The sequence below is a fragment of the Sitophilus oryzae genome, unplaced genomic scaffold (genome assembly GCF_002938485.1).
Source record: "Sitophilus oryzae breed Bouriz unplaced genomic scaffold, Soryzae_2.0 scaffold_111_pilon_pilon, whole genome shotgun sequence".
In the NCBI taxonomy this organism is placed as follows: domain Eukaryota; kingdom Metazoa; phylum Arthropoda; class Insecta; order Coleoptera; family Curculionidae; genus Sitophilus; species Sitophilus oryzae.
This window is the reverse complement of record NW_022145749.1, coordinates 6,162,608-6,181,626: the sequence shown is the minus strand read 5'-3', so window position 1 is coordinate 6,181,626 and position 19,019 is coordinate 6,162,608. Positions and strand designations below refer to the sequence as shown.

Genomic DNA, 19,019 nt, shown 5'->3' with positions numbered 1-19,019 from the left:
CTTAATAAAAACAGGTGAAATTTATGTATGTCTCAATACGATGATGTTTCGAAACATGTCGTGTACAAAAACCTTTAAAATGAATACGTGTTAATAATTTTCATATAAAATATCATAGCTAAGTAAGAGTGTACTGTACGAATCAAATTATAACTTATAACGTTAAATAAAAAATAATTTTGACTACAATATGTGGGATAAATAGTGGTAATTTACCAGGTTATTAAATCTGTTGTCTCAAAAATTATAAAATAAAAGCGTACCTTGTGTATCAAACTTAAGAGAGACTTATCTGTATATAGTTTCTTATGATGTAAACAGGTAGTTAGGTATTCTCCAGACTAACAGAAGTGGATGCAGATGACTATGGCAGGAGAAGTCTTCGATATCAGCCAAAAGAACGATTGTAATGTCAGGAACATTGTCTTAAGGTCTGTATAGGTCCATACAAAATGAAATGGGTGAAACATACAATAATTACTGCATACCATGTGGTAGTTTTACTCTATAAATAAAAAATAGTTTTCAGGACAGATACTAAATAAAAAAAACAACTTGCGGTCTGAAAATCAGCTTTACATAAATATATTCAAACCATATGCCGATCCAAACCAGTAATTAAATACTCAAGTAAACGAAATAACAAACGGAAATAACTGAAATAGAATTTAGTTAGATAGGGCTATATAAAATGGCGGATAAACTTACGGTGGTCATTCCAAGAAGAAACCAAACAAATACGATCTATACTCTGGATTGTATACTTTACAAGGTTTTCAAATCTCCAAATCGGATACCCATGCAATCGAAATCGAAAAGTGGATTCAGAGTGCTTTTCACTGGAAAATTTGTCGGACGCCAAAACACGCGTCTTCCTCAGATCCAAATTCCCAGAAAAAAGACCTTCTTCTCCGTTTCAGAAACGAAAACAAAAAACCCTTTTCACCACAGACAAGTGAAATGCAATTAAAGAAGTTTGGCATATAGCGAATAGATGGCGCTAATAAACAAGACAAATGAACTGTAATAAATGAAGTTTGACATCTAGCGAATAGATGCGCTAATAAAAATTAAATATCGAAACAAGTGACCTGTAACAAATGGAGTTTGGTATCTTTGGCATCTAGCAAATAGATGGCGCCAATACTAAGAAATTTAAATAAAAATAGATTTTTAAATTCAATTTTATTAAAGGAAATAAAAAATGCTACAAAGGTTTTTCCCAAAATGTCAGTAATAAAAAAATTCCCCTTGTAAAGACAATCCGGGGACATACTGTATATCTATTAGTTAACGGCTGCACCAATCGCTGACAGTATTGTAGTCCATAAGTCCATTTAATTTAGAATTGATTTTGTTCTGTTAAGGGCATTTAAATAAGAGCTTGTTTTTAAAAACAATTTTTTACTCTCCAAAAAAATCCTTTGTGGGTTTTTCTTAAATTTCGCCACTGCACTGCAAGAAAATCTACAAAATAAAATAGTTATTTTTTGTAAAACACTTCTGCGTTAAACCTAAACGGACACTGCTTGTCAAAAGTTATGTTTACAGTTATACAAATTTTCCTAACAAAGAAAAAAATGCTCAACGTTTCGGAAAGTTTATCTCTTTCCGTCGTCGGAAGCAAAAAAATATAAAGAATAAAGAAAAAAAAACTATTTAAAATACTTAAATTCAACTATTCGAGAACACTTTACTTTTTTAAAACGATACGTCTACAAGAAACCGTTGACGTTCTATTAAAATAACATTAATTCTGTTAATTTTAGCAGTGTCTGTTCTGACAAGCAGTGTCCGTTTAGGTTTAACGCAGAAGTGTTTACAAAAGATAACTATTTTATTTTGTAGATTTTCTTGCAGTGCAGTGGCGAAATACCCATAAAGGATTTTTTTGGAGAGATGAATCCGCCACATAGGCATTTTTTAACAATTTTTTAGTTAATATTTTTAATAAACTATACTTTGAATCCAAGTTTCAAGTTTATTTGATAAAAGACAATGAAATAGTAATTTGTGCAAGGTTGAGTTTTAACGTAAAAAAATATATAATTATTTTATTTTTCCCTTTTCAATCCCACACTCAAACAATATTATTTCGCAAATAATATTTGCTCTAGGAAATTCTCCAAAATCTAAACAACATAAAAATATACGTATTTTCAAATTGCCCTTACGTTTACTTGAAACAACGATTACTTCTTGGCAGATATTTCACTTTTTATAGCCCATCAAAAAAGCAATAGACTGACAAATTACGATTTTTACGCTTTCCACAATCTTGATATATTTCTAATGTTTTGTTCAGTTTCCTTTATCTAAACCACTAAAGCTTCTAAACAAAAAATTGGATTTTTACTCATCACGAAAATGAGAAGGCAAAACGATTTTTTATTTTTCTTGTTAATTTTTTTGAGAAAGCTCGTCAGGGTGTAGTAAAATCTTAATTTTCGTTTTATATTCTACGTTTCTGTGTTTTCACATTTTATTTAACTGTGCGAACTAAAGTATAGCCATAAATATTTGAATCATCAATTTTTACATTTACTAAAATCGTCTGTCATATTTAATGCAATATTTTGATTGCTGTCTATGATTTATACACAAAATTTTTTTCCTCGAATGTAAACTATCGTATTTTTTACTTTTAGCCCTATTTTAATACTTTTTTTAGCAAACTGTGTATAAGTATATCTACTTTAATTGATAAACTAAGTTTTCTATAGACTTTAGTATTTGGCTTATTATACCAGGTTAATCGAAGGGTTGTTTTTTAGCCTATATTTAAAACAACCTGTGCAATAATTTAGTGAGCAAATTTTTCTAAAACATTATTTTTCGGTCAGACCATCTCTTCTGAGCATTTAGTTTTTGGCTTATGTCAACACATGTCTTGGTTAGTTTTTAAAAACGAAATGAACTTGCAACCCACAATTTGTACTTTTTACAATTATCATGACTTTTTGATGTTATTTTTTAATATGACGAGGTGGCTTAGTCACACAATAGTCACTGTCATAAGATCATATTGACAATTATAATTTGTATTCCAATGATTGAATATTGGATTTGGTTTAGAAAACTTTGCAAAAGCCGTCCCTCTTGGGTGAAGTTATGAATATATCGCTAGGGTAATACACACTTATCGTTCTACGTGTGCAGTGGCTTGTTGGTGAGTTTGGATAGCAGGTCTATGCATCAGGTGGGCTTTTTCCTAGAACCTCGCCCTGTATAATTGAGTCTTTTCATACAATCAGTATCCCTTCTCATAACGTGACCGAAATATTTAAGCATACGTGATTGAAGTTGAGAGACGTTCTGTGATGTTAAGTTCTTGGATTATAGATTCATTGGTTCGTCGGGCTGTCCAGAGAATTCTGAGCATTCGTCGCCAGCAGTACGTCATTTTTTTTTAATTCTGACAGTCTCATTGTCCAGAACTCGGAGCCATACATTAGTATAGGAAATACTAGGCAGTAAATTAACAAGCCTCTTTTTTAAGTTTTTTGATATATTTTTGTCTCGCCATATCTTTGAGAGTTTTCGAGAATTTTCAAAATTAAAATAATAGTCACTAAAGCCACTACGTTATATTAAAATATAACATCAAAAAGTAATGATAATTGAAAAGATTGCAAATTGTTGGTGGCAAGTTCATTTTGGCTCTTAAAAGTTATGCAAGGCATGTGTTGACATGAATGAAATAACAACATGCTCAAGAGTCACGCTTCTGACCGTATTATAATGTTCTAGAAAAATTTGCTCAATAATTTATTGCACAGGGTGTTTTAAAGTTAAAGTAAAAAACACTTTTTCAATTAACCCCGTATAATAAGCCAAGTAATAAAGTTAATAAAAACTTTTCATAAATTAAATTTGATATATTTATACAGGGTCGCTTTTATGCATGGAAACGTCGATTATTAGGTAAGATATACGAGATACCGCAAAAAAAATAATATAAAAGTTATAGAATTTTTAAATATCTATTAGCGGGTAATAAATTTAAGTATACAGGGTCGGTCATAAAGTCTTAGCACATCAAAGTTTCATTTTTTTTTTAAATGATACCCCCTGTATATTATTCCATATTTCGGTTCTTTTTTCAATTCGAAGCAAAAATGGAGATACACACAATGTACCTCAAACCAACCGTTTCCGAGTTATTGACTTTTGAACATATCACTTAAACAATTTGATTGACTTGATCACAAAGGAAATGGTAGTCACAAACAATAAAAGTCTTAAAAATGTACTTTTTTTATAAACAAGCTATTTTATAATACCCACACACACACCTATGTCCCCTCCAGAAAGTCTTTAACAGAGTATGGTTCCATACCAATGATAAGTGCCAATGTGATTGTTTGAATCTTCTAAAATTTGATATTTTTTTTATATTATTTGGTAGTTTATTAAATAACCTGAGACACATATAATATGGTCTCAGGTTATTTAATAAACTCAGACTTCTCAGTCAGAGTCAATCTGTGTACTGGGTAAGTTACATTTAGGGTTCTGGTGTTATATCCATGAGACATCTGTAAATCAAATGAATTCCTATTTTTAAAAAAGAAAAGCAGAGCTTCATAAATATAAACCCCATGCACCGTCATCAAACCCTCACTCTTGAAAAGTCCTCGGCAACTATCTCTACATTTCATATTTTTCATTGTCCTCAGCAGTCGCTTTTGAACAACAAATATTTTCTGTATGTTCCTATATCCACCCCAAAAAATGATTCCATACCTCAACACTGATAAGAAATTTGCATAATATAATATCTTAATAGTATTATAGTCCACATATCTTTTTACAACTCTTATCCCGTAATATATAGCATTTAGTCGTTTTAACAGAGAGCTTATGTGGTCTGACCAATCCATAAACTCATCAACTTTTACACCTAAAAATTTAACACTATCTACAATATTTACACATTTCTTATTACATACTTTTACATACTTTTACATATTATTACTACATTTACTTCTACAGTAGCTGGTTTAATCAAGTTAGACTGCTTTGTTCGAAACATAATGGCATTTGATTTTTCATTGTTTATAACTAATTTGTTCTTTTTAAACCAGCTATCTGTTTCATTGAATATTATGTTGGATTTATTCAATATATCGGTAACATCTTTCCCACCAACAAGCAAGTTTGTATCATCCGCGTAGCACACAACATTTCCTTTATTCAGGTCCATCACTGAATATATGTCATTTAGATATATTATAAATAAAACTGGCCCGATTATACTGCCTTGAGCAATTCCATCTACACTTGCTCTTTCTTCTGAGAAATATGAATATCCATCTTGTGGTATTTTTACTATTTGCTTTCTATTCGGTAAATAGGACCTGAACAAAGCTAGTACCTGCCCTCTTACACCATATAAGTCTAATTTCTTAAGCAGAAGATCCCGGTCAATGCAATCATAGGCTTTCGACAAGTGCAAAAAGATTCCGAGTGACAGTCTATCATTTTCAATATGTCTTAGAATTATTTTGGTAAATTGAAATAAAGCAGTTTCAGTGGTCTTGCCAAAAGTATACCCATGCTGATGCTCCCTAAATAAATGGCATTCATTAAAAAAATGTGTTATTCTTTTACACATTACTAATTCAAAAAGTTTTGAAAATCCAGGTAGCAAACTAATAGGCCTATAGTTGTCAAGCAGTTCTGGATCGCCTTTTTGTAAAGTGGCTTTATTAGAGCCGTTTTCAATTGATCCGCAAAAATTGCAGTTTTAAAACTATTGTTAATTATATAGGACAAGATATTTTTGATATGTGGAATTGATAATTTTACAATGCTAGTTGGAATTTCGTCATAACCAGAGCTGTTTGTTTTTTATTTTATTTCCTTGTTCGCAAATCTCATCAGTCGACACCGGTTTTAAGAACATTGATTTATTATTGGGTGTTATTTTACAGCTATGAGGTTTCTGTTCCAATTTATTAATTAAGTCGGTTATAATTGAAAGTAAAAAATTGTTATATTGATTTGCATTATCCCTGGGATCTCCACTTTTCCTACAATTACTATAATTACCTTTTTTGCCCAAAATCTCATCACATACTGTCCACATGGACTTCGTTTTATTATCTGAGTTTCATTTATAGATGAGATATTTATGATTTATTGGGTTAGCATTTATAGATGTATAAAATGAGATTATATCAAGTCTGGAAATTACAAAATTTTCGTTTAACATTTCAATTCTTCAATTTATGTACATTGGAGCTGTATGTTACTATTATTGCTTAAAATTGAAGGAAGAATTGAAATATGCAATAATATATAGGGGGTTTCATTTAAAAAAAAAGTTTGATGTGCCACAACCTTATGACCGACCATGTATGCTTAAATTTACTAGTAGCTCATAGGCATTTAAAAACCCAGTACAACAGTATCACAGTTTCGGCAGAATGGTATCTTTATATGAAACTGAACATATCGAAATTAATTAAATCAGATTGTTTAAGTGATATGTTCAAAAGTCAATAATAAAAAGCGTAAATGGTTGGTTTGAGGTACATTGTGTGCATTTCGATTTTTGATTTAGTTACTTTGCTTGAATTGAAGGAAGAATGTGCAATAATATACAGGGGGTTCTATTTAAAAATGTAACTTTGATGTGTCACGATTTTATGACCGACCCTGTGTCCATAAATTTATTACTCGCCACTAGACATTTAAAAACCCTATAATTTTTGTATTTGACTTTTTGCGGTACCTTGTGTATGTTACCTAATAATCGACCGTTTCCATACATAACAGCAACCCTGTATACAGTTTGCTAAAAAAATCATAAAAATAAAAAATATAACAATTTAAATTTAAGTGTAAATACAAAAAATGCATTTCTAGGCATTATTTACATTAGATTACCCCCCTATAAAGAACTCTTGTTTAAAGGATGTTCTATTTATAAACTAGAGGATCTTTATTCTCTTCCGAACATTTTGTTTGGAAATCTCCATTTTCTTTAGCGGCTCCAGTTACGAACAATTTTAACCGTAGTCTTCTTCTTCGCACTTATTTTCAAGAAAATAAAAGAGGAATTTAGCCAGATATTTGACACGGTCGTCAACTTTTTATTAAGTAAACGTTCAAAGTTTAGAGCTTGCTGATATTTTACGGCTCAAAGCGTAAGTTGTGTTTTCCGTGTTCTTTTGAACATACACGAAAAGTGCTATCTCTTTTGTACAGGAAGCTGTATTTAGTAAAACAAAAATAAAATAAACTGGTTTTTGTTTACAGACCAAACAAAATCGGAGTTTGCTTTCAGAGAAAGATAACGGGAATTTTCGCTTAAGCTTTTCTAGAAATGTTTGCTGCTGATCATAACTTACACTTTAGGGAATTACAGGAATATTATAGGAAAATTTAATTTCTTTAGCTAGGCCCTTTAGAGACATACAGAGATGTGAGTTATTTTAAATACAAGTATTTGAAATACAAATACAAGATATCTACAAAATACGTATTTTATCTTAAGCGGCGTTTACACGATGCAAGTGTTGCTTGCGCAAATACTTTATTGCAAGTCCTTGCAATTGAACATTTTAATATCACTTTATTTTCATCAAATAATTGTAAAATTGGTTTACTAGTAATAATATTTTTAATGTATGCATTTCTGTATCATGAATATTAGTCCATTCAAATTTAACATTATTTTTTATTAAATTTCTCATATTAAATGTTAATTTTGAAAGATTAGCAATAAATCTTGAGAAGAAATTAAATAATCCTAATACTCTAAGTAACTATTTCTTATTTTTAGGAGTTTCAATTGCTAAGACTGCTTCTATATTTTTATTAGATGGTTTAACACCATTTTTAGAAATATCTTGACCTAAATATGTTACTTCAGATAACTTATATTGTAATTTATCAAAATTAAATTTAACATTATATTTTAATGCTCTATTTAATACCATTTTAAAAGCTCTATCATGTTCATATTCGTTAATTCCACTAACAATTAAATCATCAAAATATATATTTACGTTAGGTATATCTCCAAAAATTTCTATACTTTTTCTTTGAAATATTTCAGGAATAGAATTTAAACCAAAGGGTACTCTGTTAAACTTATATCTACCAAATGGCGTATTGAAGGTACACAGTTTGGAACTTTCTTCAGTTAACTGAATCTGCCAAAACCCATCCTTCATGTCAATGACGGAGAAAATGGTCTTGCCTTCAAGTTTACTAAAAATGTCCTCACATTTCGGTATTGGATAATGTTCTCTATAAATGAATTTATTTAATGGTTTTGGATCTAGACATAATCGAAGACTACCATTAGGCTTTTCAACTATCATTAATGAATTTACCCAATCTGTTGGATAATCAACTTTAGAAATAATTTTTTTATCAACAAGGTCATCTAAACTATCTTTAAGTCTTTTATGTAAAGCTAATGGTACTTTTCTTTGTGGTTGTATTACTGGTATAGCATTAGGTTTTAATTTAATATCCACATATCCAGGCATTGATCCTAGTCCATTAAAAATTTCATTATAATTTTTATAAATATCATTTTTGTCTTTTGATAAACAAGTTTCAAAATTTTCATCAATAGTATCTAAACGACAAATTAATTTTAATTTTATACAATCAATTAAACCTAAAATTGATTCTGATTCAAAATCTACTAGTAAGAATGAAATCTTACTAGATATATCTTTATAATTACAATTTAAAGTATTTTTTCCTATGGTTTTAGATTTAAAATTTCCATATGATAATATTATACATGTTGATGGTGCAATACTGCTTTTATCTATATTTAACATATGTAAATATTTTACTGGCAAAATACTTGATTCAGCCCCAGTATCAAGTTTAAAATTAATAATTTTATTACATATATTAATTTTTTGATACCAACTTGAATTAATATTACTGTCTTTCTGTTCATAAATAAAATGTTATCAATACCTTGTACAGGTTCAACTAAATTATTTATTTTTACTTGATCATTTTTTACTTCAATCTTGTTTTTTATATTTCTATCTTCTTGTCGTTCACTCTCTTCAACTTCATTTTTCTTAGATTGAATTGGAATTGTATCTTCAACTTTTGATTTGCACATTTTTGCAAAATGACCCTTGTTACAAACTACACAGGTTTTATGAAATGCTGGGCATCTTCCTTTAGTATGTTTATAACCACATCTTCTACATTTAAAAGTAATTTCTACGGCATTAATGTTTTCTTCATTTGGGCTCAACAATTTAATATGTTGCTGTGATAATTCTATAGATTTACAATATTCTTGAATTTTTGTTAATGACATTTCATTTTCTCTAATCAACCTTTGTTGTATCTGTTTATTGCTAAGTCCTAAAATTACTCTATCTTTTAACATTTATTCTTCATACGATTTTCTACAAGTACCATTTGAACAAATAAATTCACAGTTTGCTGCTTGTCTTTTTAATTCAGTTATAAAAGAATCAATACTTTGATTTTCTTTTTGACAAATGTTATTAAAGTTAAATGTTTCCATAGTAACATTTTTCTTTGGTAAAAAATATTCATCAAAACATTTTAGAACATCTTCAATAGTTTTTACCTTTTCTGTTGGAAAAGTGTTAAAATACCGCTATTTTAACATCTTCTTCCTCTTTATTTTTTCCTGATGCTAATAAAAATATATTGAATTTTTGTTTCCATTTTGGCCATGCTACAAAATCTGCAACACAAAACTGCTCTGGTGCTTTATATTCCATCTTACTTTGTATAGTCTTCTTTCTAGGGGGCTATCTAGCGAGACTAGAGTGGAACTTTTTGTGTTTCAGCTTTCTCTTTTTCTTTTTCTCGTTTCCCTATGCCTATTTTACACACCTGACACCATGTTTCGTACTTTACTAATGGATAAGCCTCAGTAAGACGATATTTATTAATTAAACATACAGAGATAATTACATGACTTTATATGTCAAATACAACTAAACAACTAACTGTTATGACTACGCTTAGCCAACTATTTAATTATAATAATATCTATTACTAAGGTAATCTATATTATACAACAAGAGACATACAGAGATGTGAGTTATTTTAAATACAAGTATTTGAAATACAAATACAAGATATCTACAAAATACGTATTTTATCTTAAGCGGCGTTTACACGATGCAAGTGTTGATTGCGCAAATACTTTATTGCAAGTACTTGCAATTGAACGTTTTAATAGTATATTAAACAACGAGTTTCGAAAACGACGTATTGCACACGAGTTCGACAGTTTGTTTTGTCACAAATCGAACGAGTGTACAAAGAAGTTTTCGAACGAGTTTTTTACGCTATTTTTTCTACGACTACAAATTAGCAGCAGACTCACTCAGTTTTTGTCAGTTTTGTGGAATAATTTGCGATGTAATGATGACACTTTTCTGACGGCTGCATTGCGTTTCGCGTTTTAGCTAAACATTGGAGGTTAAAAATGTTAAAACTGGCACATGTCGTGTACACTATGTCGTGCGCTAAATCCTAAAGCACACGACAGTTTGGAAAACGCCAATTAGAGTTTTCCGTGTGTCAAACTGCATTTTCTATGTTATTTACATTTTACGTAAGAATTATACCGTATCATCGAAAAAAATCGGCGTCTAGTTGGCTTGGAAATGAACATCGATGGCACCTTAAATAACTGTACACATAAAATAATTAACTAGAATTTTACAATCTTGGAAAATTTGATATTCTTGAACCTTGTTTCTAAAAAATATTCTAAATTTTTTGATTTTCTTGGGATTTAGATTCGGGAAAAACGCTGATTAAGTTTTCATTTGGTTTTTCATTATTTTTATTTGGTTTAAAAAAAAACGTTTCGGCTAACATTATAGCCTTCATCAGTGTTGTCATATGAAAAAAATAGTGTCGAATATAATCCAAAAAATTACATATAAAATATTCACACCACACACATAATGTTTACTGCGTACTCCATAGTCAATGTAGATAATTTTAGTGTTAAGAATAATAATTTTAAAAAATATGTGGTCATCTTTTGATAAGTTTATATTAGTTTATTAATTGCAGTAAACATTATGTGGTGTGAATTATATTGTATATGTAATTTTTTGGATTATATTCGACACTATTTTTCTCATATGACACAACACTGATAAAGGCTATGGTTAGCCGAAACGTTTTTTTTAAACCAAATAAAAATAATGAAAACTTAAATCAGCGTTTTTCCCGAACCTAAAAATCCCAAGAAAATCAAAAATTTTAGAATAATTTTACATATAAAATGCCAGCGATCTTCATTTCATAGCCATCGCTGACGCCTTTTTTTAGATAATATTGTATTATTTGTAAATATAATTTTTCGAACATTGATACTTGCAAAATATACATATGAATTTTGTGAATGCAAATAATAATACATCACTATTAGTAGATATTGAATGTTTTTTGTTAAATTAGATCGATTTTCAAATCCCAAAATTTAAAATATATTTACATTTTACCCAGTATCTTATGTACCTATACATTATTTGTACATTGTAAAACATTTGCTGCATTTGTATGGTTCATAGTTTATTTGCCAAAGTATTTATTACTATAAATAGGTATATATGTTGTAGTTATTAACTGTATATTATGTATATTTCATGTAAACTATATCATTTTTAAAATACAAACCAAAAATCTGAGGAATAACTATGTTTTCCATGTATTCTACAACATATTTATTAATCCGTTATATCTAACTAGCGTGACGTCATAAATCTCGCCCGTAGGCTGACCTTTTAATAGAAGGCACTGAGTCAAGTTATTGTACAAGAGCTATGGATACCACAGAGATTGTTAAATGCGGTGTAAATATTTTATGTCATACGTTAAGTGATGAATTGCGTACTTTGTTATTGTTAGAAATCAAAAAGCAAGAGTATGGGTAAAACCATGGATATATCTGAGCAAAATTTATTTATTCCAAAACGCTTTCAGAGACAGCAAATTTCATATTATGATTTATATAGTGTAAGTATAGTGTACACTAAGGTGTACACTTCTAACGTTCTACAAACATTCACGTTTTTCGTAAATTGTTAAAAACCTCATAATTTGGTCGTCAGACAACCTGCTTGGCGTTATTTTTCCTACAACTGCTACTGCAAGAACTTGAGAACGTGTCTACATGTCAAATTTTCGCTCTGCAAGTTCAAGAACGCAAGAAAAGTAGACCTGTGGTCAATTTTGCTTACAAGCTGATTATTCTTGTACAACTATTTGAGCAAGTACTTGAAACACTGTTTACATTGTTCAATTACTTGAAATCAAGTACTTGCGCAAGCAAAACTTCCATCGTGTAAACACCCCTTTATATCTGAAATCCTTTATTTAATTTTTATTTTTCATTTGTATTTAGATACATTGTTTTAGTATAGTGTAATACATGATTTTGTAATATGTGTATGTCGCCTTTGTGGATTATGAGAAGCATTTCGACTTTATAGAGCTACACGCCATCCTCGATGCCCTACAAAATGCCAGAATAGACTACAGATACTCGGGCATAATATCATCTATTTACAAATCAGCTACAATGACTATCAAACTGGATGACATAAATATCACAAATAAAATTAAAATGGAAAGAGGAATCCGACAGGGAGATACTATTTCCCCCAAACTTTTTACACTGGCCCTGGAGGACGTATTTAAGAAGCTGAACTAGGACAAGAAGGGTATTAGGGTCGATGGTGGGATGCTTAACCACTTGCGCTTCGCTGATGATGTCGTTGTCCTGGCCTCATCGTTGGAAGAACTTCAAACAATGCTCGAACAACTTCACCACACATCTGCGCAAGTAGGTTTAAAAATGAATTTGTCAAAAACTAAAACCCTAAATGAAAATGAAGAGCAAGTTATTGTTAATGGACAAAGGATTGAGAACGTTAAAAAGTATATATATCTAAGTCATGCCATAAAACTCGGCAAGGAAAATCAAACAACCGAAATTTCTAGAAGGATCAAACTCGGATGGGCAGCTTTTGGTAAACTTAACTTTATATTCAAAAGCAAAATCCCAAATAGCCTAAAAAGAGATGTTTACAACAAATGCTTCTTGCCTGTAATGACCTATGGTTTGGAGACTATGACGATGACGGCACGAAGTGTGAACAGGTTGCGAGGGAGCCAAAGAGCTATGGAAAGAGCCATGATGGGTATCAGTCTTCGCGACCACATTAGAAATGAAGACATTCGCCGACAGACGAGGATAACGGACATCGTAGAGAGGATAGCTAACTCTAAATGGTCTTGGGCAGGACACTTGGCCAGACAGTCCGAGGAAAGATGGGCAAAAAGACTTCTTTGTTGGAGGCCACGCCTAGCAAAACGCCCAGTCGGCCGACCTCCTAAAAGATGGACTGATGATATCCAAACCGTAGCCGGTAAGAACTGGATGAGGAGGGCACAGAATCGAAACGAGTGGAAGAAACCGAGAGGCCTACATTCTGCAGTGAATGGCTGAGAAGAGAAGAAAAGAGAGTTTTAGTATCTTAGTATTTATTACAAATTTAGGTTTGTTAACTAGTTTTACTAATAATTATTTTATGCATATTTTTACTTAAAGACATCCCATAATATGGACCAAACTCAAAAATACAATGAGCTAAATGTAAATACTAAAACTAAACGTTCTTTTCGTTTAAAAAGACTTTTGTTTGAGTATGCTTTTATTTTAAAGAACCCAAGTTTAATTAAATTAAAATAAAAAATAATTCTTCTACATATTATATAAATTAAAATAAATATGAAATTTCTAAAAATGAAACTAAAGTAAATATTAATTTTCTACAATATATAAATTTGAAATATAAATTAAAATTCAACATATACTAATTAAAAAATTAAAAAATAAACATAATTCTTAACTTATTCTTAACTAACATAACTAAAAAAAAAATATCTTACAAAATTGAATATACAGCATATACAGATTGAAATAATTTACTCTCAACTTACATTACTAATACAAAAAAATATATAAAAAAAATATATCACTCAAAATAAATATAACTATTGCTTAAGTAATTTTCTTTGAATTGTGCATTGAGGTATGATTTGATTATTACCTTGTTTTTTCTTTCAATTTATCTAATTATAGTTGATTATAATACGGCTCCCCTCACCTTATGATTTTAGTCTAGTTGTTTTTAATTTTTTAAATTTAGCATACCATATTGTCAGAGTAAGTAAACCGCCGAACAGCGACAGTCCCGTTTTCAATTTTCTTTGCGGCTGCGCGAAATAAGTAGGTTATCTGTCATATGAAGAAGCGAAGTTGCCACTGTTGCCATTTATCAAATATCTCTATATACTTTATTTCATAGTATACCTCAGGCAACGAATCGTTTTTTTAATTATTTATTAGCTGTAAGATATTTTATACATTCAAATTTAAAAATAAGGATAAAACAAAACAAAAAAAATATGTATAAAACTTTATAATTAATTCCACTTCAAATTATGAGCAGTGTATACCATGTTTATAGGACCACTTTATAAGTTGAGCAGTTAAATGCGTGTGAAATTTCTTGGCAACACTAAGATTTATTTTTATATTAACGTAGGTGTACGTAGTAACGTAGGGTCTGTTTTGTTTCGTAGCTATAAAAGGTTAAAGTCTTAATTTTAGTACGATTTACTATAATTTTCTTCCAAATGCTTTAAAATGAAATTTTGCGGGTAATATACAGGGTGAGTCTTAAGTAAGTACAAATATTTTCTGGGCTGGTAGATCTCGATAAATGAAACATATTTTCTCTTTACCGTTTTTCAAATAAGTCCAAAATAACGGAGTTATTTTACTTTGAAAATTTTCAAAAATAATTTTTTTTTTCTTAAATTTTGAAAACCACCGGATCTTTTCTGTGTTCTTGAAAATTTAATCTACTACCTATGTTGCCATATTATCAAGAAATTATGCTTTTTAACTTATAACTAAAACAATTCCTAATTTTTTTCTCAAAAAAAAACTGATACTCGTACTCGTGTTTCTGGGGTCGAAATATACTACCCCTAAAATATTTGCACTTATTTAATTCTCACCCTGTATATATATAACTGTATACAGACCGGACCACCGTAGTAGTAACATAGGCAGAACCGGACGAATAGCGTATACCCGTCCGCCATAGGCGAAAAAATACGATAAAATAAAAATAAGTAGATATGTGATAAGAATGTTTCATAATTTGTATTTATTCGTGTTTTAATAGCCAAAACGAATACATTGATTCTCGCGACAGTTCTCGTGTAAAATTTATTTTTTAAGTAAAATAATGGATGTTTACGAAGTTCGTGAGAAAATTCAAATTGTAAAATGGTATTTCCAAAATAGGTCTTATCGGGATATACAAACAATTTTTCCACAAACTTTTGTAAACAGGGCAATTCTATCTTTACCTACTATATCAAGAATTATTAATAATTTTGAAACACATGGGTGCGTGTCCCCACAAAAAAATAATAAGCCTGATGTGTTGATTAATGAAGAACAGGAGTTAAAGCAAGTGTTTAACCGTTTAATTAGTATATATGGAACTATTTTGTGGCCCTCTAGATCACCAGATCTTTCTCCCAATGATTTCTTTTTGTGAGGTTATGTAAAACCCAAAGTGTATGGTCATAATAGGGCTAATAATCTGGATGAGCTTCAAGTAGAAATACGAGAGACTTTCCAAGCTATTAGCCCTAATATGTTAGCCAATGTCAGACGGGGATTTTAAGACCGCCTAGGCTTCTGTCTAGCACAAGAAGGTGGTCTTTTTCAGCACTTGTTATAACTTTTTTTTATTTAGAGTAATATTTTAGTTTTTTTTGGGTTTAGAGAATTTATTTATTTTTAGTTTTGGCTTGTAAACACACTTAAATAATAAAGATTTAAGTATTTTTATTTTAAATGTAAATAATAAATACTCGGCACTCATCGCGTCGTATTCCTAGTCTGTCACGACCGACCCGTCCAAGCATAACTGCAACTGCGTACTACCTAAATAGCCGACTAGCCGGCAATGAATCTCGAGTACGAACGCAAATTGGGTAAACGTAAATTCGTCCGGCATTTTGCTAGTAGCCTGGTCTTCTCTGTATAAATGTGACAGATTTTAATTATAAAAATGTCACTGAAATATTTTTCTAAAAAAAAATCTGTGCCCCACTGATTTTTGCAATGTTGCCAGTATTACTCATCAAAAAAATACTACTGTTATATTAATCAATTAAGGCCCCGTAAACAAACATATCATATACAATTTTATATACTAATTCATTATAATAAAATTAAATCTTAAAAATATTGTAATTATATTCCTGCAGTTTAAGTGAAAAGTTTTGTTCCTAAATATCTACTATACATATTATAAACGCGTGTTCAAATATTAATCTTGTGTAATATATATCAACATAAAACGAGATGTAATTAATGAAATACCATCGTAACAACAGCTATTTTAGAAACGTCTAGGTTTACTTAGTTCACTGAGATTTATAAAAAAAATGTCCTTTGCCTTGGGTATAGATACCGCCACGTTTTGGAAATATCTCAAAACGAAACAAAATTGAACGAGACAACAGAACGCCAAAAAAATCGCCCCCGCTCTCCTCATGAGTAGTTTTCAGCCGCTTTTAAGAATCGAAAGTAGGTCGAGGCAAACCGAAGTGGGATAAGAAAACTGGAAATAAACCGAAATGCGACAAAGTTGGGCGACGAAATGCGACCTTGACCTGTTTCGAAGAGTTCTCCGCATAGTGTAGAGGCTGTTTAACACTCTATCAAAATAATAAACTCAACCCTCAACTGTAATAACACTCTATCGTTATGAAACAAAGCAAATTCCAATGTTGATACAAAAATTAATCTTATTTTACGTGAAGAATCTCCCCACCAAAGATGCCATATGTTTTTTGAAACATCCTATATTATTATTTAAAGATTAAATTATACCTGTGATATAATTTTACGAGAAAATTAAAGCTTAACACCAGTACATACTAGATAAAAATGAATGCCTATGTTCTTTTCCAAAACACCTCCATACACAAATTATCGTAATACTCACCTTGTAATTTAATTATTCCAGAAATATAAACGAATTACTAATTATCTAGAAACAAACAGCTGGAACGAAATGAAATGCTAATGAAACTGTGTATAGCTACCTATCTTTGACTCAAACCGAATATAATGTAATTAAAGACTTACACTTGACTGAGTGTGTATACAATGTAAAAATATAACGTTACGTCTGTAAAATAAAGCTAGTAAAAGCAACCTGCACCATTAACTTTATGTTCTTTCATATTCCACACAATAATACTTTATGCTTTCTGCTCCTATATGTTCATATATATTGTCAACAGTGAATAGCGGAAAACCTTATTTATATCCTTAAAAGGTTTGTAACATAAAAGCTCTTCCTTTCAGATTTTGATTTTATACAATATTCCAATTTAATACATGGCAGCGACATCAGCAGCAAGAATTTGCAAGCAAAGCAAGCGAATCTCGTGTGAAACTAAGCAAGAACATTTTGGCTCTAAACAAAGAGATGTATAGTGAAATTATAGAGTATATTAATCGAGATTGTGTTTTATAAAACTTTGATTATGAAGAAAAATTCGTCCGCCAGGAACAGAAAAGCGATGGAAAATGTTATCGCAAACATTCATTAATGGATTTGCACTAGAAGATGAAGAAGAAAAATATATTTTTTCGAAAAGCGTGAAGAATTTTTGAATACCGGAATTTCGACAATGTTATCCAGCCTCGCAAGAATAAAAGTGTCTAACATTTAAAAATTATTTTCTTTCGCTCGCTCGCAGTTGTCTTTACTTTAACAAGTTCAGAATAGAAACATTGGGTAAATCAATATAGTTTAACTTTTGTACTGATTTTCTTTGTTTAGATATATTTATATAATACTTCTGACAACACTACATCAAATATTGCTGAGATGCTAATAATTTAGATGTGAAATCAATCATCTAAACATCTAATAGATGAGATGTTTTTACATGATCTTCAATGAAATCAACAATTTAAAATGCTTCACAATTCGTGCATTTCAACACATTAATCTTATGAAATATTTTTTCAGGCGCTTTTTTGACTTTAACTAGTTTAGAATAGGGATAATTAGAAAAAAACTGATTCTTTATTAAACTAGTTCTAGAGAAAGTAATTTTACTAATTTTTTGTTTAGGAATATCTATTACTTCTGACTACACTATACAGGGTGGCGCCTCTCATACGCCGCGGAGGGTCCATAGAGAACGACAGTGTATTGAAATGAAATTTTGTGAGCATATGTAGGTTAATTCAGAGCACTTTTTAAAAATATAGAGAGTTCTACAGGGTGTCCCCAGAAAAAGTTACATATCAAAGTTGTGTTTTTTGTAATGGAACACCCTATATATTAATTGATTTTCGGATTCTAGGAGAAAAATAAGAGAAGTATGTAACTAAAATGTAAGGTTTTTGACATATTTAACATTTTTTAGAAATAAAGAACAATTATTAAATTACAATAAAACCTACCTAAATTGGAATTTACATGGTATGTTATTATTAGGTTGTTAAATTAACTATTGTACTTTAAATCAAATTAAAACTTGATCCAGAAAGTTATACAGGGTGAGACAAAATTAATATTCAACATTGGTCACATTTAAAAGCATGTTACTCTCTTATTTTAAATGGAACACCCAGTATATTATTCCGATATTCAATGGAGAATTTATGTCTCTTCAAAATACTATTAAGGTTGCCTACCCTACAAACAAAGATTTTCCTAGATATTTTCGTTTACATGATTTGATCTGAGTAGATCTTTATTATTTGATAAAATCTAGGTGGCTGTGATATGTCTGAAGTTAATTCAAAATAGTCTTTTAAATCTGTCTAATTAGTCGAATTTTAACAACTAGTTATCATGTTGTGTCAGTTAAAATTAAAAAAATTCTCAGAAATTTGCCGAAAA

General features: G+C 30.2%; 2 protein-coding genes across 3 annotated transcripts in view; one reads left to right on the top strand and one right to left on the bottom strand.

Moving 5' to 3' along the window:
* The window catches only part of LOC115884863 (5-hydroxytryptamine receptor-like), a 192,540-nt gene that overhangs the window by 84,613 nt on the left and 88,908 nt on the right, over positions 1 to 19,019 (top strand). The window lies entirely within an intron of this gene.
* Positions 7,910 to 9,958, bottom strand: LOC115884873. 2 transcript variants are annotated; one of them, XM_030903582.1, is made up of 3 exons: positions 9,415 to 9,958; positions 8,990 to 9,360; positions 7,910 to 8,262 (listed from the first exon to the last, which is right to left on the bottom strand). In XM_030903582.1, exons 1-3 carry the CDS (start codon positions 9,524 to 9,526, stop codon positions 8,236 to 8,238), a joined length of 510 nt encoding a protein of 169 aa, XP_030759442.1. In that variant the 5' UTR covers positions 9,527 to 9,958; the 3' UTR covers positions 7,910 to 8,235. The 2 variants fall into 2 exon arrangements, 1 of the variants encoding a protein (XP_030759442.1); XR_004050627.1 differs by having other exon boundaries at positions 8,463 to 9,958.

What these genes read in the sequence shown, in the direction of transcription:
- LOC115884873 (XM_030903582.1), bottom strand. Translation starts at nt 9,526, where the DNA reads ATGGAAACATTTAACTTTAATAACATTTGTCAAAAAGAAAATCAAAGT. An exon ending in TGAATTTATTTGTTCAAATG is followed by an intron (nt 9,361 to 9,414) that starts GTACTTGTAGAA and finishes GAGTAATTTTAG; the next exon opens with GACTTAGCAATAAACAGATA. An exon ending in TTGAAGTAAAAAATGATCAA is followed by an intron (nt 8,263 to 8,989) that starts GTAAAAATAAAT and finishes ATTCATTTATAG; the next exon opens with AGAACATTATCCAATACCGA.